This window comes from Pan troglodytes, chromosome 8 (assembly GCF_028858775.2).
Source record: "Pan troglodytes isolate AG18354 chromosome 8, NHGRI_mPanTro3-v2.0_pri, whole genome shotgun sequence".
Lineage (NCBI taxonomy): Eukaryota > Metazoa > Chordata > Mammalia > Primates > Hominidae > Pan > Pan troglodytes.
In genome coordinates this window covers 110,810,090-110,837,960 of record NC_072406.2, presented here as the reverse complement: position 1 = coordinate 110,837,960, position 27,871 = coordinate 110,810,090, and the positions used below count along the sequence as shown (strand labels likewise).

General features: G+C 38.2%; 1 protein-coding gene across 2 annotated transcripts in view; it reads left to right on the top strand.

Moving 5' to 3' along the window:
• Nucleotides 1–27,871, top strand: part of HPSE2 (heparanase 2 (inactive)) — a 778,452-nt gene that overhangs the window by 514,666 nt on the left and 235,915 nt on the right. For both annotated transcript variants that reach the window (XM_054659851.2, XM_001166372.7), the window contains one exon: nt 24,906–24,953. In XM_054659851.2, the coding sequence (XP_054515826.1) occupies nt 24,906–24,953 (48 nt within the window). The remainder of the gene's footprint in view (nt 1–24,905; nt 24,954–27,871) is intronic.

Sequence of the window (27,871 nt, the reverse complement as noted above, 5' to 3'; positions counted from 1 at the left end):
ATTGAACACTAGAACTTATTCCTTCTATCTAACTGTGTTTTTGTACCCATTAACCAACTTCTCTTCATCCTCCCTCTCTCCTTCCCTTCCTAGCCTCTGGTTACCACCAATTCTCTACCTCCGTGAGGTCCACTTTTTCATTTGCTCCTACATGTGCATGAGAACATACAATATTTGTCTTTTTGTGCCTGGCTTGTTTCACTTAATATAATGTCTTCCAGTTCCATCCGTGTTGCTGAAAATGACAGAATTGCACTCTTTTTATGGCTGAATAGTATTCCATGTGTATACATACTACATTTTCTTTATCCATTCATCCTTTAATGGACACAGGTTGATTCCATATCTTGACTATTGTGAATATTGCTGAAATAAACATTGAGGTGTGCATAATCTTTTTGATACACTGACTTCCTCTATTTTGGATACATACCCATAGGTGGGATTGCTGGGTAAGCTTTTTTATTGAGGTAGTTACAGAACTAAACAGGACTGTCTTTCCAGTTAGGATATGAACTCTATGAAGACAGAGATAGAATCTTCATGTTCGTATTTAGTATCTTCAGGGATCAGCCTGTGGCCTGGAAAATGGGAATTACTTAATAAAGTGCCTATTTTATTGTTTTCATTTCCTTATTTGGGAACTGGCTATTCTTAATCATCAGTTTTATCTAAAGGCATGAGAATTACTATTTAGAGTTATATCAGTTTCTTGTTTTTCTTTTGTAAACTTTTATGCATCATCTATGTAATGACAATTTTATCTTAATCTAGTGCTTTTCTTGTGTGTGTCCTAAAACATGTTTTTAATGTTTTAGAATATTCTTTTCATTATGGTTTTTCTTGTCTCATATTGTTCAACAAGCTCTGCCTACAAAATAGAAATCCTAGTCAAAAGGAGATTTATCTAAAAAAATTATATATCCAATAACAGCGAAAAACCTATACCTCTACCTTGACAAATCTACTTAGTCCCTAATTTTTAAAAATGAGTACAGGCAAACCTCATATTTATTGCGCTTCACATATATTGAATTTTTTATAAATTGAAGGTTTGTAGTACCTCACTTCATGTGTCTGTGTCACATTTTGGTAATTCTTGCAACATTTCACGCTTTTTCATTATTATTATATCTATTATGGTGATCTGTAATCAATTATCTTTGATGCTGCTATTGTAATTATTTTGGAGTGCCATGAACTATAAGATGGCAAACTTAATCAACAAATGTGTGTTCTGTCTGCTCCACCCACCAGCCATTCTCCCATCTCTCTCCCTGTTCTCAGGCTCTTCTATTCCCTGAGACGCAACAATATTAAAATTACACCAATAAATAACACTACAATGGCCTCTGAGTGCTCAAGTGAAAGACTTACATGTCTCTCACTTTAAGGCAGAAGCTCAATACGATTAAGCTTAATGAGGAAGGCATGTTGAAAGCCATGACAGGCTGAATGCTAGGCTTCTTGTGCCAAACAGTTAGCCAAGGTGTGAATGTAAAGGTAAAGTTCTTGAAGGAAATTAAAAGTGCTACTTTAGTGAATACAAGAATGATAAGAAAGTGAAACAGCCTTATTGCTGCTATGGAGAAGGTTGTAGTGATCTAGATAGAAGATCAAACCAGCCACAATATTCCCTAAGCCAAATCCTAATCCAGGACAAGACCCTAACTCTCTTCAATTCTATAAAGGCTGAGAGAGGTGAGGAAGCTACAGAAGGAAAGTTGGAAGCTAGCAGAGGTTTGTTTATGAAGTTTAAGGAAATAAACTATATCCATAACATAAAAAGTACAAGGGGAAGCAGCCAGTGCTGTACAGAAGATGCAACTTAGATAATTAATGAAAGTGACTAAACAACCGATTTTCAATATGGATGAGACATCCTTCTCTTGGAAATCTGAAACTCTGAAAATCGTAGGGTCTCTATGAATTATGTTAAATCTGCTCCACCTGTACTCTATAAATGGAACAATACAGCCTGGATAACAGCATATCTGTTTACAGCATGGTTTACTGAATAGTTTACACCCACTACTGAGACCTACTGCTCAGGAAAAAAAGATTCCTTTCAAAATATTACTGCTCATTGACAATGTGCCTGGTCACCCAAGAGCTCTGATGGAAATGTACAAAAGAAATTAATTTTTTAAGCCTGCTAACTCACCCTCCATTCTGCAGCCTAGAGATCAAGGAGTAATGTTGACTTTCAAGTCTTATTATTTAAGAAATACATTATTTGAGAAGTACATTTTATAAGGCCATAGCTGCCATAGATAGTGATTCTTTCTCTGATGGATCTGGGCAAGGTTAACTGAAAACCTTCTGGAAAAGACTCACCATTCCAGATGCCATTATGAACATTTGTGATTCATGGGAAAAGGTTGAAATAGCATTTTTTAAAAATTTATTTATTTATTTATTTATTTTTTATTATTATACTTTAAGTTTTAGGGTACCTGTGCACATTGTGCAGGTTAGTTACATACGTATACATGTGCCATGCTGGTGTGCTGCACCTAATGCTAGATGAAATAGCATTATTAACGGGAGTTTGGAAGAAGTGGACTCTAGCCCTTGTGGATGACTTTGAGGGATTCAAGACTTCAGTGGAGTAAGTAACTGCAGATGTAGTGGGCATAGCAAGAAGACTGGAATTAGAAGTGTAGCCTGAAAATGTGACTCGATTGTTGCAATCTCATGATAGAATGTGAATGGATGATGAGTTGCTTATAAATGAGCAAATAAAAAGGTTTCTTGAGATGGAATCTACTCCTGATGAAGATTCTCTGAACAGTGTTGAGATGATACAAAAGGATTTAGAATATTACATAAACTTAGTTGATAAAACAGTGGCAGAGTTTGACAGGATTGACTCCAATTTTGAAAGAGTTTCTACTGTGGGTATAATGCCATCAAACAGCATTGAATGCTACAGAGAAGTCTTCCATGAAAGGAAGAATCACTTAATGTGGCAAACATCCCTGTTGTTTTATTTTAAGAAATTGCCACAGCCATCCCAGCCTTCTAGTAATCACCACCTTGATCAGTCAGCACCATCCATATCAAGGCAAGACCCTCTATCAGCAAAAAGATTATGACTCACTGAAGGCTCAGATGATCGTTAGCATTTTTAGCAATAAAGTATTTTGAATTAAGGTATATACATTGTTCTTTTAGACATAATGCTGTTGCATACTTAATAGACTATGGTATAGTGTAAACATAACTCTTATATGTACTGAGAAACCAAATAATTTGTGTGACTCTCTTTATTGTGATATTCACTTTATTGCAGTGGTCTGGAACTGAACCTGCAATACCTCTGTGGTATGCCTGTAGAGAGCCAAAGATCACAAGACACAAAAAAGAAATCAGTAGCATGAAAGATAAAAACCAAGATAAATTAATTAAACAATTGACCCAAGAAGAATTATAATTCAAGATCCAGTGCTTTAAAAATAAAAATCTGTAATTGGTATCCTTATAATGACATAGAAATATATGATATTTATGGAGTAAAAGCAATTTCCATGAAAAAGCTATGAATCAGTACAAAAAGATCATTTTGAAAGTAAATATATTCTTGCTGAAATTTTCTAATAAAGTTTAAAGAGTGATTTCTTAGATACAACACTAAAGGCAAATGTGATAAAATATATCAATGATAAATTGGACTTTACCAAAACTAAGAACTTTTGTGTGTCGAATGACACCATCAAGAATGTGAACAGATAACATGCAGAATAGGAGAAAATATTTGCAAGTCATATATCTGATAAGAGAATGGTATCCAGAATATATTTAAAGAATTCTTACAACTCAACAATGAAAAGACAAATTACCTAACTAAAATATGGACAGAAAGGATATGAGTGGACATATTTACCAAGTTATACAAATGGCCAATAAGCACGTGAATAGATACTTAACATTGTTAGTTGTTAGGGAAATGCTAATCAAAACCACAGCGAGATACCACCTCACATCCACTAAAATAGCTATAATCAAAAAGATTATATACAATAACAAGTATTGGAGAGGATGTAGAAAAATTGGAACCCATATACAATGCTAATGGGAATATAATATGGTTCAGCTGCTTTGGAAAACAGTCTGGCAATTACTTAAAATGTTAAATGTAGTTAACATAAGGCTAAGCACTTCCTAAGAGAAATAAAAAAATATATCCGCACAAAAACTTGTACACAAATATTCATAGCAGCAGTATTCATAATAGCTAAAAAATAGAAACAATCCAAAGGTTCATCACTTGATTAATAGGGAAAATGTGGTATATCCATACAATTAAATATTATTAGACAATGAAAAGAAATGAAGCACCAATACATGTTATAACATGGATAAACCTTAAAAATATTATGGTCACTGAAGGAAGCCAGTCACAAAAGGCCATACATTGTATGGTTCCTTTTATATTAAATGTCACAAATCAATAGAAACAAAACATAGTTTAGTAGTTGCTTAGGGCTGGTGAAGATTGTGGGGAAATGAAGAGTGTCTGTAATGGATACAGGGTTTCTTTTTGGAATGATGAAATATTCTAGAATTAGATTGTTAATGGTTGCACAACACTTACAATATAATAAAAACTACTGAATTGAACACTTCTCTGAGTGAATTGTATGATATGTAAATTATATTTCCAAAAAGCGTTTAAGAGTCTAATAAAATATTTAGAAGATAAAAGATAAAGCTCCTATACACCAAGCTTTATACAGAGACAGAGAAATATTATTGATATAGAGAATCAATTAAGGATATCCAACAGCTGGCTTATAGGACAGCCAGATCCCGAAACAAGAAAGAGAACTATAGTTACAGAAAGAATGAAAACTTTGCCAACCTTGGCAATATAAAAGTAAAGGGACAGTTGATAGAAATAGAAGGTAGAAATGGAGAGAAGAAATACCATATGTGAGGGGTGATATCCTTACATAATATATGATGATTCAGAAAATATTGTCTAAACTATTAGAATAATAAATGGAGAGGTAAAGGAGAAGGGACCCAGTAAACCAAGCACATGGAATTTGCTTGACTCTTGGTTAGAATGACTTATGGCAGCACTTTCTTAAGTATGCTCTGGAGAATATCACTTCTACAGGATATTAACATTATGTGGAGGAAAAAAAATAAAACGTTCCATGGTCAAGTAAGCTTGAGAAATGCTGGGATCCACACATTTACTGAAACACTTACCTGTGCTTTTAATATATTAGTTTACATTCGGAATCTCCAAGAAGGGGATTTAGCATGCAGAATTTTCTGAATTTTTTTGACCACAGCATCTTACTTTCAGAGACCATCTTGAGGGATTAATGTTCCACTAACATGTTTGGATCACATTGACTTCGAATATGCACTCTGGTTTTGGTGGGTGATGGCAGTAAAGGAAACGTTAAAAAAAAGAATTACAATTTGGAGGATTCAGAGAACCTGGATTGCCTCAGTACCCTTATTACTACTCTGCTTGCGTGCATCTTGTTCCCCTCCTATCTGTTCACTCAGTTGCCAGAAGAATCATTTACAAACCTAGTTCATATGATGTCAGTCACTTGCTAAAGATGCTTTAATGACTTTTCATTTCTCTTAGAATAAAATGTAATCTCTTGACCATGGCCTGCAGGGCTTTACAATGAATGAGCTGACCTCTATCCAGATCTTCATTTTTATCTTCTACCACATTCTCTTTTTCTTACCTCACTCAGTCCTCATGGGCCTGGTTATGTGCTAAGCTAGTACCATGCTAGAGCAGTCTCCTCCCCACATGGCTGGTTTCTTCTCATCCATCAGAGTGCTTTCTTGAGTCATCTAGCAAAGTAATTCTCTATCTAAACTAACAGGCTATAGATAGTTATACTTTCTAACTATATATTTATTGTTTGTTTGCTTGTCCTTTATAGATTATAAATTCCATAAGAGCAAGAAGTATGTTGTATTTACTATTGTATATGCAGTGCTAGCAACAAGCCTGGTACATTATAGGTACTCCAGTTTGTTGAATGAGTGAAGAATGAAGAATGGAAGTTAATCCAACATTCTACAGAATTGCTAGTGGAATATTCTAACCTGAACCTGTGTTAGAATAGAAAGCTAGACAGTTTTCTGCTCCTATCGTGGCTCAGAGAGCTATGGGAAGCATTTAAAGTTGAGCAAAGGAGATAGAAGCAGGACAAAACTAGGAAGCAAATAATGGTCTTTGCCATCATGGCAGACCACATGATATATGCTATATGTTCAATAAAGCACAAATAGAAAAATTGCCATTTTATATCCAGATTTCTGTCTTTAGTTGTGTCTAATCACCAACACTTCTACTAAGTGCCTAATCCTGATTTATTGATTCCATCTTTTCCTCAAAGCATGGGTAGGTATGAAAGCTGTATAAGAGGATGAGGATGGAAATTTTACTGTATTCCTATACACAGACTTCCATTGTGACTTTTATGGGCCCAAGGCACTTTTGACTTCATGAGTCCCTTCCTTAAAGACATATTAAAAATTATATTTACACTCCATTGGTATAAAGACATATAACAATTTTTTTCAAACTTAAACTTGTTTTTTTTCTTCTAATTTTAACAACAACAAAAAAAATACTGTCATTATAATGGAGGATGTTTCTCTCTGTCTCTAATACCAGAGAAGTCAGTCTGTCGAACATTGGAGATGGAGGCTGGAGTCCTGAAACATAGACTTCGATTTGACACTTTACTAGTCAGATGGTCTTGAGAAATATTCTTCCTCACTTTCTTATTTTCCAGTTTTTCCTCTGTTCCCTCTTCTTTCCCTCACAACCCTGCTTTCCCCTCCAAGAATGCTCTCCCCTTATAGGTGCTGCTAAGATCAGAATTTGTCAGAAGTATAGTCCATGGTCCTCCTGCATTAGAAGCACCTAGAGGGATTGCTAAGCATGCAGCATGATTCTTAGGCTCCAGCTCAGACCTCCTGAAGCAATGTGTGGGGATGTGAGCCAGATATTGGCATTTTGAATAAAGACCTCAAATAATTCTTTACACACTAATGTATGAGAACCACTACCCTGTAATATAGGCAAAGCAAGTTTTATTATCTTTATTTTACAGATCAAAGAATGTAGGTGCACAAATATTAAATGATTTACAAAGCTCAAAAACCAGAACCAAGAAGAGGAAACTGACATTTATTGAGTGCCAACAGTGTACCAGACACTACCTTTGTTTCTCGTTTTCTTGTTAATTCTCACAACACTTTTGGGAAATAGGTTCTGTTCTTTCCATATGACATGGATCAAGGAAGTTAAACAACTTACCCAAGGTCACATGGCTAATGAACTGTGGAGCCAGGTCACAAATCAGATAAGTGTCTGACTCTGGGGCCCATGCTCTTGCTATTCAGTGATGCTATTTTTCTGAATCTTCATATTTCAATTAAGCTAAATAGTCTAGCATACAAAATAAAATACAGTTCTTCTCAACCTCAGTTCCTCAATGTTCACACTTACAGTCAGGTTTATAGCAGGGCTTAAGCTCCAAAAGAAAAAGTTTGCTTTTTCATGTGAAATAAATAACAAAATCCTGATGCATTTTTCCTCCTTCTCACCAGGCCCTACAGCCAGGTCAAATCATTTCAGGTTATTAGAGCCTTCTTTGCTTGAATCCAAGTCTTTACAACTTCCTCAGCAGCATTTTGGACTGTCAAGGGGTGTGTATCATGATCTTCTAACCAGCACCTTCCAGCTCCAGCCAGAGCCTTCCAGATCTCTTTCATCATCTTTTCTCATCATCCCCCATTTCCCTGTCTTTTTCTTCTTTCCAATCAAGCAAATCTATTTGGTCCTCCTATATGTGTTATTCTCTCACATCTGCCTCTATCTTGTTCCAGACATTGTCCTATAGCCTCCCATCTCTCAACCCTTCACTGGCAGCAAATAGGCTTCATCTTGGGTGCCAGTTTTAGTAAACAGGGCCTGGCACTCTATCTTGAGAAAAAATCTTAGGCCAATTCTGAGATAAATGAGGGAGTATTGAGCTCTCTTACTATAGGCTCAGCAAAAAGGAACAACACCACATGTAGTACAAATTTGCCAACTCTGCATGGTTATAACAAGGGCTTTAGAATCAGAATTGGGTTTGAATCCCAGCTCTGCAATTAACTGCCTGTGTGATCTTGAGCACAGTTTCTTATCTAGAAAATGAGATAAATAATACCAACCTTATAGAGTTGTAAAATAGATAATCTGCTTACCAAATGCCTGTCAGTCGGCAAATGGTAATTAACTTATTTTTTCCTTTCTTCATTCAGGATTCTCCTTAAATTAAACTGCAAGGAAGTAACTTTTATCAACAAGATGGATTGGTCGAAGAGTCTCACCCATCTTAATTCCTGTATATTTAAGCCTCTATAAACCTATCAAACTAAGGAAAACATAAGCTCCAAGGGAAGCCTAAATAGAGATCTGCACTAGCCATTAAAGTCGACAAACATATAACTATATACTTTTTATTGGTCCACTGCCAATGTGATATTATTAATATACATAAATAGGGATGGGGAGAGGAGAGGCAAGGAGTGAGTAAAGGAGAAAGAAATGGAGGACTGAAGGTGAGGGAGAGAAGGAGAAAGGGAGAAAGAGAGAGAGAGGTCAATATTTCATTTCTTCTATGTAGCACCCAGTCTAGCTCGACATATAATTAACCATGAAAAAGTAAGTGGCTTTGGACCAAATGAAAGATGCCCCAAAATGTTGTTTATCTAGAGTTCAGCCTGGTTTACTATAACTCAGGATGAATTATTTTCTCACAAGCTTTCCCTAGGCTTTTGTGTAGAATGGCTGTCACATCTTATTTGTGTTAGTTAACATAACCAAAGATTCTCTTTGTGGACAGGAAAGATCAGGCTGCTATGCTCTTATTAAAGTATGTACTCAGTTGGATATCCAGTTCCTGGTGAAGGATTTATCCCCTTTCCTGGGAGCAAAATTCAGAAATCAGATTTTAGGGTTGCAATCTGTGATCCAGAAGTAGAAATCAAACCCCAAAGACCATGAGTAAAGATGGGCCTTATTATAATAGAGAGCTGTGATATGCCCTGGGAGAGAAGGCTCAACAATATTTCAGATACATCATATGTGCAGGTGGATAACAAAGGAAAGAAATTCTCCCAGATTTGGAGTCCCCTGTTGGGTGGGGGTAGGAACTCTCATAATGAAAGGAGATATTTTGTTATTTTCTATAGTAGCAGAATGGCCCTGATGGGAAGGCCCCCAAATACCGAAATGTCTGCCTGGCACTGGCCAATTTCATTAGATACAGGCCCTGTCCTCTTCCCTCTCTTACACTTTTCTGTGTGACTGAAGATCAGCATGAGGGCAAAGACCCCTTGTCCTCTGAGATCATAGTCCAGATTTCTGTCACCATAATTCAGCTATGGAAACATCCAACCTTGGAAAACCAAGATATTCCACTCTTGTCAGTATTCACAGCCTGAGTCATCATTAACTTGTACCTTCATAGACCTAAATCTAGGGGTTAGAATGGAAGTGAATGGTAGAAAGTCCTTGGATAATACCAGACCCTAAACAGAATTTCACTCTCCCAGTGGAATTTCACTCCTGACAGCACTATTCCGTGTGCATGTTATTCCACCTCTAATATTACTGTTGCTGAGCATTTTGCAGCTGTGTTGAAGTTGTTCATTTATGTGGTTTGGGCCAGTTTCTGAGAAACAGGCAGAACTAGAGAGCAGAACAATCTATCAATGTTAGATTTGAACAAAGAAAATAATGATCTTTTTGGAATTGTCCTCCACAGTGTCAATACAGATATAAAAATGGAGTATAGGAATGGTATAGATTTCTGCATATAAGATATAGAAAGCCTAACGTTCAGGGAAGTTTCATGGGGGCAGGGAGAATACTCCAAACTCATTGACTGTAATAGCTGTTCTTTGGAATTGTATCTAATTATTTTTCTTCATGAGTTATTTCTGTGGTTGGCTTTCCTTTTCTAGTTTTTAAAAAATATAAATATTATTCGAAGACTTCTGGAAACAGAATAGTTGTCCTATTTTAGATGAGGTCTTTCTAAAAAGAGAAGGATGTGTTTGGTCATCTTGCTAGAATTTGGAAATGCATATTTTGTTTGACATTGTTTGCAAATTTGATTTTTTCCTCCTCAAACTAAGTGTAGAAATGCTTCCATATGGTTGAAGTTGATCTCATCATTTTGTTAGGAAGGAAAAAGGAAAAAATGTAGCTTACAGCAATTTTTACATGAGCACATACTTAATAATGGTGTTTCCTCAAAGTCAGGTAAAACAACTTTTCTACTGCTTCAATATACCACTAAGGTTAAAAAATAATATAATTTGTCTAAAAATATTAAATTGGGATTGAATTTTTTTTTTTTTTGAGACGTAGTCTCACTCTGTCGCCCAGGCTGGAGTGCAGTGGTGTGATCTCGGCTCACTGCAAGCTCTGCCTCCTGGGTTCAGGCCATTCTTCTGCCTCAGCCTCTCAAGTAGCTGGGACTACGGGCGCCCGCCACCACGCCCAGCTAATTTTTTGTATTTTTAGTAGAGACAGGGTTTCACATTGTTAGTGAGGATAGTCTTGATCTACTGACCTCGTGATCCGCCCACCTCAGCCTCCCAAAGTACTGGGATTACAGGCGTGAGCCACCGCGCCCGGCCTGAAATTTTTTAAATATAATGAAACTAAACTACATTTTAATATTTTGATTTCTTATACAGAATATTAGGTGAGGATCTGACTTTAATTTTTTTCCCAAGTAGACAACAAATCACATAGCACATTTCAAAATGCTTCAGTTTTTCACATACTGAATTCCTTTTTATGTAATAAATTCTTATATAGTTTTTAAAATTTTATTCCATAGATCTCCTTACTAAATCTTGAATGTTTTAATCATTACAAATTTCATGATAATATATGGTAGATCCAATAAATGCCCCTTCATTATTCCAATTTTTCAAAATTTTCTTGGCTTCTTCCAGATGAATGTTAGAATGGTTTTGTAAAGCTTGAAAAATATCTGCTGGGACTTTTTATTCGAATTTCATTAAGCCTATAAATTGGTTTAAGAAGAATAATTGATTTTCCTCTGTAGGATCATGGCAGCTCTTTTCCTATATCTGATTTTAAAATATTTTTCTGTAAACTATATACTATTCTACTTATGGGCTCAGGATATTTCCTATTTAATTATAGATATTATGGATTTTCTTTGAGATGTAGGGTGCAGATGTGGAGAGAATACAATAACAGTACTTTAAATATCACTAACATTTAAATAATAGTTTTCTCATTTTTTATATAATGTTCCTTTAGTTAATAGAACATTATATGAGGACTTAATTCTCACATATAGCAGAGAAAACTATTCAGTGCATATGAGGATCTCCTGATTATAGTGTCATGAAGGACCAGTTTCCAATTTTCAACATGCCAAATTAGAAATGTTCTGAATTGCCTGTCCAGAGACTTTTAGCCAAGTAGGGCATTAATGATTTATTTGGTCTTAATTTTCTTATGAATATAGGGCTGTTAATATCAATGACTAGTACTTCAAGTTATTTGAGGCATATTCAGAAGGACTGGAATATATTTACCAGCAGTGGCATTGAAAGTCCTCTCCTGGGTCTCATCTTGGATAATAGCATTCATTATTGCAATTAAAATTTTGGCATTCCCTTCTTTCTCTTGAGCACACCAACAGTGTTTCTAAAGTGGGCCTTTTTTTTTTCATTCCTACATTTCAAAGCCTCCCATGTCTCTGTAGTAATCTCTTGCCAGCTTATCTTCACCAGTATCTTTCATTTCAGTATTTAGCCAGATCCTGAAATGCAAATCTGATCCTGAGAATCTCTTGTGTGTGTTTAAAGATGGAATAAATTCAACAAACATACGTGGAAGACGAGCTGGCTATATTTTACAATATTATGTTGGGTGCTAATCATACAAAGGTAAATAGGACCTGGACTTGTACCTTGTTGTTAAGGGTAAAGGCCAGACTTATAAAGGCAACACAGGGTAGCTCCTAGTGATCTGACCAACCTGACCTCCTGCCATTCCCTTACTTGTTCCCTGACATCTATCCATACTGGACTTCTGTGAACAGCTCATTTTGACTCTTCCTTGTTTTGCTCATGCTATTCTTTGCCTGGGCTGCTCCTCCTGGCAAAATCCTACCCTTCTTTCAATCTCATATTCAACATTGTAGACAATATGAAGGTTTTCTTAATCTGTATTCCTTCTGACACCATAAGGCAGACCTAACTGCTCCTCTTACTGAGGTCCTCTTACTGTACTACTGGTACAAACTAATAATCTGTTACAGCACACAGAAATTTTGGTATGTCCTTGTCCACATTTCTGTCTCCTGGGCTTCATTGTGGTTGTCTTGTAGCAGAGGCCCTGAGCCAGTCGTCTTTTGATACCTGCATCCAGCACATTGTCTTACAATAAGCATTGAAGGGCTCAAGTCTGTGAGAGGAAGCTAACAAGCAAAGAAGGTGCTCCAGCTTTTTCCTTTTTCTGATCAATATGGTAGCGTTTTCTCCAAGCAAAAATTCAGCTAATTTTTTGTATCTTAGAGTTTACTATACTTCCTAGCCTCAGTGAAAACAGCTTGGAGGCAGCATAAGATACTGGAAAGATGATCGGATTTGGAATCAGAACCTGAGTTTAGCCTGCACTAACTACATGAATTTGAGCAAGTCTCATAATCTCACAACCTCCTCCACTGAAATACAGAAATATCTATGTTTTGAGGACTATGGGAAGCTATACATATAAGAAACTGAAAAGCATTTTATGACAAAGCTCTATTAATGTCAGTATTGTTTTCATTATGGTTATTTGTATATGATTATAAAACAGTTTCACATAAAATATTTCTTTTGTTTTGAATTTTACTTTAAGTTCCAGGATACAAGTGCAGGACATGTAGGTTTGTTACATAGGTCTACGTGTGTCATGGTGGCATCCTGCACCTATCAAACCCGTCATCTAGGTTTTAAGCCCGGCATGCATTAGCTATTTATGCTAATGCTCTCCCTCTCCTCACTCCCCCACCCCGTGACTGGACCCAGTGTGTGTTGCTCCCCTCCCTGTGTCCATGTGTTCTCATTGTTCAGCTCCCACTTATGAGTGAGAACATGCAGTGTTTGGTTTTCTGTTCCTGTGTTAGTTTGCTGAGGATAATGGCTTCCGGCTTCACCCATGTCACTGCAAAGGACATGATTTCATTCCTTTTAAGGCTGCGTATTATTCCATGGTGTGTCTGTACCACATTTTCTTTATTTAGTCTATCATTAAAGGGCATTTGGGTTGGTTCCATGTCTTTGCTATTGTAAATAGCGCTACAATAAACATACATGTGCATATGTCTTCATAGTAGAATTATTTATATTCCTTTGGGTGCGTACCCAGTAATGGGATGGCTAGGTCAAATGGTATTTCTGGTTCTAGATCCTTGAGGAATTGCCACGCCATCTTCCACAATGGTTGAACTAATTTACATTCCCACCAACAGTGTAAAAGCATTCCTATTTCTCCGCAGCTTCGCCAGCATCTATTGTTTCTTGACTTTTGAAATAACTGCCATTGTGAATGATGTGAGATGGTATCTCATTGTGGTTTTGATTTGCATTTCTCTAATGATCAATGCTGTTGAGCTTTTTTTCATATATTTGTTCACCACATTAATATCTTCTTTTGAGAAGTGTCTGTTCATATCCTTTGCCCAGTTTTTATGGGGTTGTTTTTTTCTTGTAAATTTGTTTAAGTTCCTTGTAGATTCTGGATATTAGACCTTTGTTAGATGGGCAGATTGCAAAACTTTTCTCCCATTCTGTATGTTGCCTGTTTGCTCTGATTGTAGTTTCTTTTGCTGGGCAGAAGCTCTTAGTTTAATTAGATCCCATTCGTCAATTTTGTCTTTGGTTGCAGTTGCTTTTGGCATTTTCGTCATGAAGCCTTTGCCCATGCCTATGTCCTGAATGATATTGCCTAGGTTTTCTTCTAGGGTTCTTATGGTTTGGGGTTTTACATTTAAGTCTTTAATCCATCTTGAGTTAATGTTTGTATAAGGTGTAAGGAAGAGGTCAAGTTTCAGTTTTCTGCATATGGCTAGCCAGTTTTCCCAGCACAATATATTAAATAGGGAATCCTTTCTCCATTGTTTGTCTTGTCCAGTTTGTCGAAGATCAGATGGTTGTAGATGTGTGGTGTTATATCTGAGGTCTCTGTTCTGTTCCATTGGTCTTTATGTCTGTTTTGGGACAAGTACCATGCTGTTTTAAATACTGTAGCCTTGTAGTATAGTTTGAAGTCAGGTAGCATGATGCCTCTAGCTTCCTTCTTTTTGCTTAGGATTGTCTTGGCTATCTGGGCTTTTTTTTTGGTTCCATATGAAATTTAAAGTAGTTTTTTCTAACTCTGTGAAAAATGTCAATGGTAGTTTGATGGGAATAGCATTGAATCTGTAAATTACTTTGGGCAGTGTGGCCATTTTCACGGTATTGATTCTTCCTATCCATGAGGATGGAATGTTTTTCCATTTGTTTGTGTCCTCTGATTTTCTTGAGCAGTGGTTTGTAGTTCTCCTTGAAGAGTCCTTCACATCCCTTGTTAGCTGTATCCCTAGGTATTTTATTCTCTTTGTAGCAATTGTGAATAGGAGTTCATTCATGATTTGGCTGTTTGTCTATTGGTGTATAGGAATGCTTGTGATTTTTGCACTTTGATTTTGTCTCCTGAGACTTTGCTGAAGTTGTTTATCAGCTTAAGGAGTTTTTGGGCTGAGATGATGGGGTTTTCTAAATACAGAATCATGTCTTCTGCAAACAGAGACTACTTGACTTCCTCTCTTCCTATTTGAATACTCTTTATTTCTTTCTCTTTGATGATTGTCTGTCCAGAATTTCCAATACTATGTTGAATAGGAGTGGTGAGAGAGGGCATCCTTGTCTTGGCCAGTTTTCAAAGGCAATGCTTCCAGCTTTTGCCCATTCAGTATGATATTGGCTGTAGGTTTGTCACACATAGCTCATTATTTTGAGATATGTTCCATGAATACCTATTTTATTGAGAGTTTCTAACATGAAGAGATGTTGATTTTTATCAAAGGGGCTTTCTGCATCTATTGAGATTATCATGTGATTTTTGTCAGTGGTTCTGTTTATGTGATGGATTATGTTTATTGACTTGCATATGTTGAACCAGCCCTGCATCCCAGGGATGAAGCCGACTTGATCACGGTGGATAAGTTTCTTGATGTGCTGCTGGATTTAGTTTGCCAGCATTTTATTGAGGATTTTTGCTTCGATATTGGCCTGAAGTTTTCTTTTTTTGTTGTGTCTCTGCCAGGTTCTGGTATCAGGATGATGCTGGCCTCATAAAATGAGCTAGGGAGGAGTCCCTCCTTTTCAATTGTTTGGAATAGTTTCAGAAGGACTGGTACCAGCTCTTCTTTGTACCTCTGGTAGAATTCAGCTGTGATCTGTCTGGTCCTAGACCTTTTTTGGTTGGTAGGCTATTAATTACTGCCTAAATTTCAGTACTTGCTATTGGTTTATTCAGGGATTCAGCTTCTTCCTGGTTTAGTCTTGGGAGGGTATATGTTTCCAGGAATGTATCCACTTCTAGATTTTCAAGTTTGTTTGTGTAGAGGTGTTTATAGCATTTTCTGATGGTAGTTTGTATTTCTGTGGGGTAAGTGGTGATATCTCCTTTATCATTTTTTATTGTGTCTGTTTGATTCTTCTCTCTTTTCTTCTTTATTAGTCTAGTTAGCAGTCTATCTATTTTGTTAATTTTTACTAAAAACCAGCTCCTGGATTCATTGTTTTTTTTCTTGAAGGGTTTTTCATGCATCTATCTCCTTCAATTCTGCTCTGATCTTAGTTATTTCTTCTCTTCTGCTAGCTTTTGGATTTGTTGGCTCTTGCTTCTCTAGCTCTTTTAACTGTGATGTTAGGGTGTTGATTTGACATCTTTCCAGCTTTCTGATGTTGGCATTTAGTGCTGTAAATTTCCCTCTGCTCTAGCTGTGTCCCAGAGATTCTGGTACGTTGTCTCGTCTCTGTTTTCATTGGTTTCAAAGAACTTCTTTATTTCTTCCTTAATTTAATTATTTACTCAGGAGTCATTCAGGAGCAAGTTGTTCAAATTCCAAGTGGTTGTGTGATTTCTGAGTGAGTTTCTTAATCTTGAGTTCTAATTTGATTGCACTGTGGTCTGAGAGACTGTTACGATTTCCATTCTTTTGCATTTCCTGAGAAGTGTTTTACTTCCAATTGTGTGGTTGATTTTAGAATAAGTGCCATGTGGTTGACTTGTGGTGGAGAGTTCTGTAGATGTCTATTAGGGCCACTTGATCCAGAGCTGAGTTTAAGTCCTGAATATCCTTGTTAATTTTCTGTCTCGTTGATCTGTCTAATATTGACAGTGGGGTGTTAAAGTCTCCCACTATTATTATGTGTGAGTCTAAGTCTCTTTATAGGTCTCTAAGAACTTGTATTATGAATCTGGGTGCTTCTGTATTGGGTGCATTTATATTTAGGATAGTTGGCTCTTCTTGTTGAATCGATTCCTTTAACATTATGTAATGCCCTTCTTTGTCTTTTTTGATCTCTGTTGGTTTAAAGTCTGTTTCATTAGAGACTAGGATTGCAACCCCTGCTTTTTGTGTGAGTGTTCCATTTGCTTGGTAAATATTCCTCCATCCCTTTATTTTGAGCCTATGTGTGTCTTCGCACATGAGATGGGCCTCCTGAATACAGCACACCAATGGGTCTTGACTCTTTATCCAATTTGACAGCCTGTGTCTTTTATTGGGGCATTTAGCCCATTTACATTTAAGGTTAATATTGTTATGTGTAAATTTGATCCTGCCATCATGATGCTATCTGGCTATTTTGCACACTTGTTGATGCAGCTTCTTCATAGTGTCATTGGTCTTTATATTTTGGTATGTTTTTGCAGTGGCTGGTACTGGTTTTTTCCTTTACATATTTAGTGCTTCCTTTAGGAGCTCTTGCAAGGCAGGCTGGTGGTGACAAAATCCCTCAGCATTTGCTTGTCTGGAAATGATTTTATTTCTCCTTCATTTATGAAGCTTAGTTTGGCTGGATTTGAAATTCTGGGTTTAAAACTATTTTCATTTTATTTTATTTTATTATTATTATACTTTAAGTTTTAGGGTACATGTGCACAATGTGCAGGTTAGTTACATATGTATGCATGTGCCATGCTGGTGTGCTGCACCCATTAACTCGTCATTTAGCATTAGGTATATCTCCTAAAGCTATCCCTCCCCCCTCCCCCCACCCCACAACAGTCCCCAGAGTGTGATGTTCCCCTTCCTGTGTCCATGTGTTCTCATTGTTCAGTTCCCACCTATGAGTGAGAATATTTGGTGTTTGGTTTTTTGTTCTTGCGATAGTTTACTGAGAATGATGATTTCCAATTTCATCCATGTCCCTAAGAAGGACATGAACTCATCGTGTTTTATGGCTGCATAGTATTCCATGGTGTATATGTGCCACATTTTCTTAATCCAGTCTATCATTGTTGGACATTTGGGTTGGTTCCAAGTCTTTGCTATTGTGAATAGTGCCGCAGTAAACATACGTGTGCATGTGTCTTTATAGCAGCATGATTTATAATGCTTTGGGTATATACCCAGTAATGGGATGGCTGGGTCAAATGGGATTTCTAGTTCTAGATCCCTGAGGAATCGCCACACTGACTTCCACAATGGTTGAACTAGTTTACAGTCCCACCAACAGTGTAAAAGTGTTCCTATTTCTCCACATCCTCTCCAGCACCTGTTGTTTCCTGACTTTTTAATGATTGCCATTCTAACTGGTGTGAGATGGTATCTCATTGTGGTTTTGATTTGCATTTCTCTGATGCCCAGTGATGGTGAGCATTTTTTCATGTGTTTTTTGGCTGCATGAATGTCTTCTTTTGAGAAGTGTCTGTTCATGTCCTTCGCCCACTTTTTGATGGGGTTGTTTGTTTTTTTCTTGTAAATTTGTTTGAGTTCATTGTAGATTCTGGATATTAGCCCACTGTCAGATGAGTAGGTTGCAAAAATTTTCTCCCATTTTGTAGGTTGCCTGTTCACTCTGATGGTAGTTTCTTTTGCTGTGCAGAAGCTCTTTAGTATAATTAGATCCCATTTGTCAATTTTGTCTTTTGTTGCCATTGCTTTTGGTGTTTTAGACATGAAGTCCTTGCCCATGCCTATGTCCTGGATAGTAATGCCTAGGTTGTCTTCTAGGGTTTTTATGGTTTTAGGTCTAATGTTTAAGTCTTTAATCCATCTTGAATTAATTTTTGTATAAGGTGTAAGGAAGGGATCCAGTTTCAGCTTTCTCCATATGGCTAGCCAGTTTTCCCAGCACCGTTTATTAAATAGGGAATCCTTTCCCCATTGCTTGTTTTTCTCAGGTTTGTCAAAGATCAGATAGTTGTAGATATGCGGCGTTATTTCTGAGGGCTCTGTTCTGTTCCATTGATCTATGTCTCTGTTTTGGTACCAGTACCATGCTGTTTTGGTTACTGTAGCCTTGTAGTATAGTTTGAAGTCAGGCAGCATGATGCCTCCAGCTTTATTCTTTTGGCTTACGATTGACTTGGTGATGCAGGCTCTTTTTTGGTTCCATATGAAATTTAAAGTAGTTTTTTTCCAATTCTGTGAAGAAAGTCATTGGTATCTTGATGGGGATGGCATTGAATCTATAAATGACCTTGGGCAGTATGGCCATTTTCATGATATCGATTCTTCCTACCCATGAGCATGGAATGTTCTTCCATTCGTTTGCATCCTCTTTTATTTCATTGAGCAGTGGTTTGTAGTTCTCCTTGAAGAGGTCTTTCACGTCCCTTGTAAGTTGGATTCCTAGGGATTTTATTCTCTTTGAAGCAATTGTGAATGGGAGTTCACTCATGATTTGGCTCTCTGTTTGTCTGTTATTGGTGTATAAGAATGCTTGTGATTTTTGTACATTGATTTTGTATCCTGAGACTTTGCTGAAGTTGCTTATCAGCTTAAGGAGATTTTGGGCTGAGACAATGGGATTTTCTAGATATATAATCATGTCATCTGCAAACAGGGACAATTTGACTTCCCCTTTTCCTAATTGAATACCCTTTATTTCCTTCTCCTGCCTAATTGCCCTGGCCAGAACTTCCAACACTATGTTGAATAGGAGTGGTGAGAGAGGGCATCTCTGTCTTGTGCCAGTTTTCAAAGGGAATGCTTCCAGTTTTTGCCCATTCAGTATGATATTGGCTGTGGGTTTCTCATAGATAGCTCTTATTATTTTGAGATACGTCCCATCAATACCTAATTTATTGAGAGTTTTTAGCATGAAGTGTTGTTGAATTTTGTCAAAGGCCTTTTCTGCATCTGTTGAGATAATCATGTGGTTTTTGTCTTTGGTTCTGTTTATATGCTGGATTACATTTATTGATTTGTGTATATTGAACCAGCTTTGCATCCCAGGGATGAAGCCCACTTGATCATGGTGGATAAGCTTTTTGATGTGCTGCTGGATTCGGTTTGCCAGTATTTTATTGAGGATTTTTACATCGATGTTCATCAAGGATATTGGTCTAAAATTCTCTTTTTTTGTTGTGTCTCTGCCAGGCTTTAGTATCAGGATGATGCTGGCCTCATAAAATGAGTTAGGGAGGATTCCCTCTTTTTCTATTGATTGGAATAGTTTCAGAAGGAATGGTACCAGTTCCTCCTTGTACCTCTGGTAGAATTCGGCTGTGAATCCATCTGGTCCTGGACTCTTTTTGTTTGGTAAGCTATTGATTATTGCCACAATTTCAGAGCCTGTCATTGGTCTATTCAGAGAGTCAACTTCTTCCTGGTTTAGTCTTGGGAGGGTGTATGTGTGGAGGAATTTATCCATTTCTTCTAGATTTTCTAGTTTATTTGTGTAGAGGTGTTTGTAGTAGTCTCTGATGGTAGTTTGTATTTCTGTGGGATTGGTGGTGATATCCCCTTTATCATTTTTTATTGCGTCTATTTGATTCTTCTCTCTTTTCTTCTTTATTAGTCTTGCTAGCAGTCTATCAGTTTTGTTGATCCTTTCAGAAAACCAGCTCCTGGATTCATTAATTTTTTGATGGGTTTTTTGTGTCTCTATTTCCTTCAGTTCTGCTCTGATTTTAGTTATTTCTTGCCTTCTGCTAGCTTTTGAATGTGTTTGCTCTTGCTTTTCTAGTTCTTTTAATTGTGATGTTAGGGTGTCAATTTTGGATCTTTCCTGCTTTCTCTTGTGGGCATTTAGTGCTATAAATTTCCCTCTTCACACTGCTTTGAATGTGTCCCAGAGATTCTGGTATGTTGTGTCTTTGTTCTCGTTGGTTTCAAAGAACATCTTTATTTCTGCCTTCATTTCGTTATGTACCCAGTAGTCATTCAGGAGCAGGTTGTTCAGTTTCCATGTAATTGAGTGGTTTTGAGTGAGTTTCTTAATCCTGAGTTCTAGTTTGATTGCACTGTGGTCTGAGAGAGTTTGTTATAATTTCTGATCTTTTACATTTGCTGAGGAGAGCTTTACTTCCAACTCTGTGGTCAATTTTGGAATAGGTGTGGTGTGGTGCTGAAAAAAATGTATATTCTGTTGATTTGGGGTGGAGAGTTCTGTAGGTGTCTATTAGGTCCGCTTGGTGCAGAGTTGAGTTCAATTCCTGGGTATCCTTGTTAACTTTCTGTCTCGTTGATCTGTCTAATGTTGACAGTGGGGTGTTAAAGTCTCCCATTATTATTGTGTGGGAGTCTAAGTCTCTTTGTAGGTCACTCAGGACTTGCTTTATGAATCTGGGTGCTCCTGTATTGGGTGCATATATATTTAGGATAGTTAGCTCTTCTTGTTGAATTGATTCCTTTACCATTATGTAATGGCCTTCTTTGTCTCTTTTGATCTTTGTTGGTTTAAGAATGTTGAATATTGGCCCCCACTCTCTTCTGGCTTGCAGGGTTTCTGCTGAGAGGACCACTGTTAGTCTGATTGTAGTCCCTTTGTAGGTGACCTGGCCTTTCTCTCTGGCTGCCCTTAACATTTTTTCTTCATTTTGACCTTGAGGAATCTGATCATTACGTTTCTTTGGGTTGATCTTCTCGTAGATTATCTTAGTGGGGTTCTCTGTATTTCCTCAATTTGAATGTTGGCCTATCTTGCTAGGTTGAGGAAGTTTTTCTGGATAATATCCTGAAGTGTGTTTTCCAACTTGGTTTCATTTTCCCCGTCTCTTTCAGGTACTCCAGTCAGTCATATGTTCGGTCTTTTTACATAGTCCCATATTTCCCAGAGGGTTTGTTCATTCCTTTTCATTCTTTTTTCTCTATTCTTGTCTGCATGCCTTATTTCAGCAAGATGGTCTTCAAACTCTGATATTCTTTCTTCCACTTGGTTGATTTGGCTGTTGATGCTTGTGTATATTTCACAACGTTCTCATCCTGTGTTTTTCAGCTCCTTCAAGTTATTTATGTTCCTCTCTAAACTGCTTATGGTAGTTAGCAGCTCCTGTACCCTTTAATCAAGATTCTTAGCTTCTTTGCACTGGGTTAGAACATGCTCCTTGAGCTCAGCGGAGTTTGTTGTTACCCACCTTCTGAATGAAGCCTACTTCTGTCAATTCATCCATCACATCCTCTGTCCAGTTCTGTGCCCTTGCTGGAGAGACACTGTGATCATTTAGAGGAGAAGAGGCACTCTGGCCTTTTGGGTTTCCAGTGTTTTTTTTCACTGCTTCTTTCTCATCTTCATGAGTTTGTCTACTATCGATCTTTGAGGCTGCTGACCCTTGGATGGGGTTTTTGTGGGACATTTTTTTGTTGATGCTGTTGTTTTTGCTTCTGTTTGTTTGTTTTTCTTGCAGTGGTCAGGTCCCTGTTCTATAGGGCTGCTGCGGTTCACTGGGGGTTCAGTTCAGGCCCTATTCATGGCTCCAGCAGGGGAAAAGCACAGCCTGGAGTTGTAGAGATGGCTGCCGGCCTTCCCCCACCCTGGGAGCTTAGTGTGTTAGGCAGCTATGGGTCCCAGAGTTGGCTGTCGCGCCCCCCCCCCCAAAGGAGCTCAAAGGCTTAGACAGCAGGGAGCCACAGCTGTGGTGCTGGTCACCCCTCCTCCTGGGAGGTCAGCAGGCTTAAGCAGACTCTAGCTTAGTGGCTGTTGAGAATCTACGCAGCTCCATGGTTAGGACCCTCGCCCCAGTGGTGTGGGCTCATAAATGGGATCTTCCAATCCATGGGTTTACACAGTTCCATGGAAAAAGCACATTTTCCCAGGCTGGGTAGCACACTCACTGACTGCCTTTCCTGACTGAGGATCGGGGCTTCCCTGCCCTGTGTGGCTCTCAGGTGGGCTGCAGCACCACACTGCTCTTCCTTCCTCTCTGTGGGTCACGCCAGCTGCCTAGTCAGTTCTGATGACAGAAACTGAATACCTTGGTTGTTGGTGCAGGATTGGCTCGCTATTATGGTTTTTTTTTTTTTTTTTTTTTTTTTTATGGGAGCCTCTGATCATCTCTGCTTCTAGTTGGCTATCTTGGCCCTGTCCCTACATAAAATATTTCTATTTCAGAGATTTTAGAAATTATTTTGGAGAAGTAAATTCCATGTAAACATTTGTTTTTACATTTCTTTCTTTGAAATGACATTTGTGTCTAAGATTGTCTAGGTTTTTTAATTTTTGGAATATCTGAGAAGGAGGTACAAAATTTCATCTCTTCCTCTTTATTCTTGGGCCATCCTACTTCTAAGATTATTATCAGATCTTCCCTGCTTAGAGTGGCATAGATGGCAGGGATAATATTTTGAATATTAATCTGTTTTCTTTCTCCTTGTATTTTTCAATTTTCCTTCTATTCATTTAAGAGCTGGTTGTGTGCCTATGACAGGATAGCGCGTGGCAGGAGGAAAAGGCAAATACTGCATGAGTCTTTCTGGTTCTTGAATTCCAGAAGAGGAATTTTAGAGGCATAGGGCCAGAAATAGTGAGGAGATTGGAGCTACTCTCCCAAACCCAAAAGAGATTGTCCTGGGCTGGGGAAAGGAGATAAGATAAAGAGGAAGAGAAATCCATGGGCTTCAAAAGCAGAGGATATCTGTGCCATGCTTCCCAATGACTGCTGCTAGGAGGGGTGGCATGACTCCATCAAAAATTGGCTATTTGGAGTGTTAGGAGATGTACTTCTCTAGGCAATAGGGAAGCTGGTAATCTATATAATGGAACTGACAATATCCACCTTACCAAGCAAGGCATTTTTAAGAATTATAAGAAATAACATGTGAATGGCTGGCACTCAGTAGGTACGTAGTAAATGTTACATTCCCTCCAGCCCACGTTGACATTTTGGCCCTGCCCATCAAACCAGTTCTATTCCTCGATCATTCCCATGTGTCGTTTTCTACTTTCTTGCTTGAGGACTGCTGAATCGTACTGGAGAAAGAAAGGCAAAACCATTCAGCCAAAGGCCAAGCCAGGGCTTCTGTGGCCTTCTCATCCTCCGTCCTCGTCCTCCTTCTCCTCCTCCTCCTCTTCCTTCTCTCTTTCTTCCCCCTTTCTCAGACCCATCCTGTCCTTGCCCTTCTTCTTTTCCTCTCCTTTTATAAACTTCACTTTAATGCTAACCAACAGTCCTGGCATCCAGCCCTATGTTTCTCTTATGTACTCCTCCAGAGAAACTCAATTCTCTTCTGCTGTCACAGCAAATCAGAGCCTCTGTTTAGGCAATACACAGCAACCCACACAGCATGAGCAACATGCATCTGCCTTGCAAGATTATGCTGGGGTAAAGTAGAGATAGGGCCTTCTAGACAAAACACCATCCTTCTCCCTGGAGGAAGAATTCTTCAGTTAAGAAGTACCATTAAAGATTGCTTCTCCCTCTGAAGAAAAGTTCCCCACCAGGGTCTCCGGACTGAAAGGAATGTCTTAAAGAGCTGAGATACTCCTTTTGGTTTCCTGTGCCTGGGTAATGACTCCCTCAACTAGTAGTTATAACCATGATAGCACATGGCCTCAGAACATGTGGATAGGGAGAAGGAGGTAGGTAATTGAGTTATTCACAAACATGCAATTTATGAGAGACCCTGTGTCATCTTTGGGCCCCCAGATGCATCCTCTTGGCCTATTGATTTTCCTGAAGCCTCCAGAAACACAGAAGCTGGGGAACTGCTGGCAAGGCTTTGATGTGTGCTTAACTGCACGGAACCAAGTCTGGCTTACCTTTTGAGCTGAGCATGATTGTCAGATAACACTCAGTACTCTACTTAGCTGCTCCAAAAGTAGACGATAGACTTCTCTTTGTGCTGCTCAACCTTCTACACGGAGACAGATGTGGCAGCCTCTCACTGGGGCATATTTGATGGTACTTTTTACTTGTATAAATAAACTGGGTTTTCCCATACTCGCTCTAGGAAAGCCTGAAGTTTTTCAAAGGCATCTTTTGTGCTGTCATCCTTGGGAAATATTACTGTTTGTTTCCTAGCAGAGATTGGAGTCCTTAGAGAATAGGAAATGGGACAGACAAGTTTCGGTTATGAGGAAATTGATGTGGGAGTCATCAGGCGTGGGCTTGGGAAGACAGATGTAGATAGAATGCCTTATTGGGATTTTGATTTCCAGATGGTGAGGGATGTGTGGGGAGCTGGAAGTATGGTTACTTTCACTTTCTGTATAGTTTGACCTCCAATAGCTGTGTCTAGGCCATGATTGTGGCTATGGAGGATCCTCTCAGAAAGCATACCTGCTTAAGGATTGGTCTAATCTGTCTCAGTTTATTTCCTTTTGATTTAGGGGATGTGGTTTAATCTAAGTTGTAATATCTTTTTTCTTTCTATTCCTTACAGATTCATGAAGGTGGCAGGAAGTACAGTAGATGCAGTTACCTGGCAACAGTAGGTATTCACCATTTTTGCTCTTACTTATTATCAGCTGCTGTGAAACGAAAGATAATTAGTTGTCACTAAGTTCATAACTGACATTTAATAAGCTATCCTTCATCCTCCAGGAAAAAATTTGAAAGTAACTCCAAAGTTGTTTTTATGGCACATACTGTCTCATAGTACTATAATTTTGTTTGGTTGTTTTCAGAAAAATTTAAGAAAACAACTAACGCATTTTGGAGATTTCAGCTATTATGTACCCTTTTAAATTAATCTGTCATCAGTGAACAGGTAATGGGGATCTGAGCATGCCACTGTTTTCCCATAGGCTTTTCCTTTGGGAATAAATTTCCTTGTATAAGACAGGCAATAATTTTAATTGCTCAATATATCATGGGAAAATGGAAACATTTTGTTATATTAATGTCAGTGGTCTTAATTATTGCCAAGTGAGTCTCTAAAATGAAGCAGCTTTTTTTTAAAAAAAAGAGTATCAGAACCACTATGAGATATCATCTCACACCAGTTAGAATGGCAATCATTAAAAAGTCAGGAAACAACAGGTGCTGGAGAGGATGTGGAGAAATAGGAACACTTTTACACTGTTGGTGGGACTGTCAACTAGTTCAACCATTGTGGAAGTCAGTGTGGCGATTCCTCAGGGATCTAGAACTAGAAATCCCATTTGACCCAGCCATCCCATTACTGGGTATATACCCAAATGACTATAAATCATGCTGCTATAAAGACACATGCACACGTATGTTTATTGCGGCATTATTCACAATAGCAAAGACTTGGAACCAACCCAAATGTCCAACAATGATAGACTGGATTAAGAAAATGTGGCACATATACACCATGGAATACTATGCAGCCATAAAAAATGATGAGTTCATGTCCTTTGTAGGGACATGGATGAAATTGGAAACCATCATTCTCAGTAAACTATCGCAAGAACAAAAAACCAAACACCGCATATTCTCACTCATAGGTGGGAATTGAACAATGAGATCACATGGACACAGGAAGGGGAATATCACACTCTGGGGACTGTGGTGGGGAGGGGGGAGGGGGAGGGATAGCATTGGGATATATACCTAATGCTAGATGACGAGTTAGTGGGTGCAGCAAACCAGCATGGCACATGTATACATAGGTAACTAACCTGCACAATGTGCACATGTACCCTAGAACTTAAAGTACAATTAAAAAAAAATAAATAAAAAATAAAAAGGAATGAAATAATGGCATTGGCAGCAACAACAACAACAACAAAAAAAACAAAAAACAAAAAAAACAAACATTATGATACACTGGTTTCAATTTTGGTTGTGCTATTACCTATAGAGATAATAGATATCCCATGATAGAAAATAAAAAGAATGCAAAGTTTAAAAAAAAAAAAAAAAAGAGTATCAAGATGAAGCAGCTTCAAGAAAGGGAATAAACTCCAACATTGCAGGAAGAATCTTACAATGGAAAAGACCTGTTACTGCAGGATAATGAAAAATACAATTATCTGATAAATAAATTTAAATATTCTATAAGTTCCCTTAGGGCATTTGTACCAGAAGGTCCAGCCCTTAACAGTCAATGTCTCACTATTTGTATACTGGAATCCTGTTCTTCTTTTCTCTGAGAAATCTATTTCACAATATCTTCCAAATCATCTCTTGTCTAATGTGGTGCTCTCAACTCAGACTGTGCTTTTACTCAGGGCCCTCATAGGCCTTGGCAATGGCCCTCTTTCTCAGTTACTCTAACCCTTCCTGCCTAGCATATGTACTCCTTCTGTCTATCCTCTGTTTGAAGTGGGTCACACTATCCACTGTGGATTCATTACAGATGTGAAAGAAAATGAAGTGGATTAAATCTTTATTAAGATTGCTTCTCCCTCTGAAGAAAAGTTCCCCACCTAAAGTGTTTTTGTTTGCTGGCAATCAATAACTTCAATCATAATGGGAAATATTTCAGTCTACATTTATACTAAGTTCCCTAAAAAACAAGTTCCAAATATTTTCAGAAATTCTTATTCTTCTTCAGTTTGTTTGTTTGTTTGTTTGTTTGTTTGTTTGAGACAGAGTCTCGCTCTGTCGCCCAGGCTGGAGTGCAGTGGCGCGATCTCGGCTCACTGCAAGCTCCGCCTCCTGGGTTCACGCCAATCTCCTGTCTCAGCCTCCCAAGTAGCTGGGACTACAGGCACCCGCCCCCATGCCCGGCTAATTTTTTGTATTTTTTAGTAGAGACGGGGTTTCACCATGTTAGCCAGGATGGTCTTGATCTCCTGACCTCGTGATCCACCCACCTCGGCCTCCCAAAGTGCTGGGATTACAGGCCTGAGCCACCGCGCCCGGCCTTCAGTTTGTTTGTGTGAGTCATGGATTGAGTAAGCCAGAGGATCTTGTCATTCCCTTGCTTAAAAACCCACAATGTCTCTCCTTTGCACTTGGAGCAAAAGCCAAACTCTCCACACTGGCCTTTTGTGTTTGGCCTCTGCTACTTTCTGATTTCATCTGGTGCCACTCTGCCCTTATTCTGTCCCAGCTAACTAGTGGTCTTTCAGTTCTTTCAGGTCCATGTGCATATCTGCCTCTGGATCTCTGTATATGCTAGTCCTTCTGCCTGAAATGCTGTTCTCCCTACTCTTCGTGTGGCCAGCTCCTTTTCATCTTTTAAGTCTCACCTTACATGTCATTTCCTGGAGAGGCCTTCCCTGATGATTCTATCCAAAAACAGGTCCCCCATTTCATTCTTTTTCTTAGTTCTTTTTTAATAGCACTTATAATAATTTATAATTACTTTTTTCCTTATGACTTGTTTTTGTAATTTGTTTGTTTTTCTCTTCTACCATAATGGCACTTATTCAATTCACCAAGTACTTATTTAGACAATAGTTTATTAGGCATTTACTATGTGGAAAAAATAAC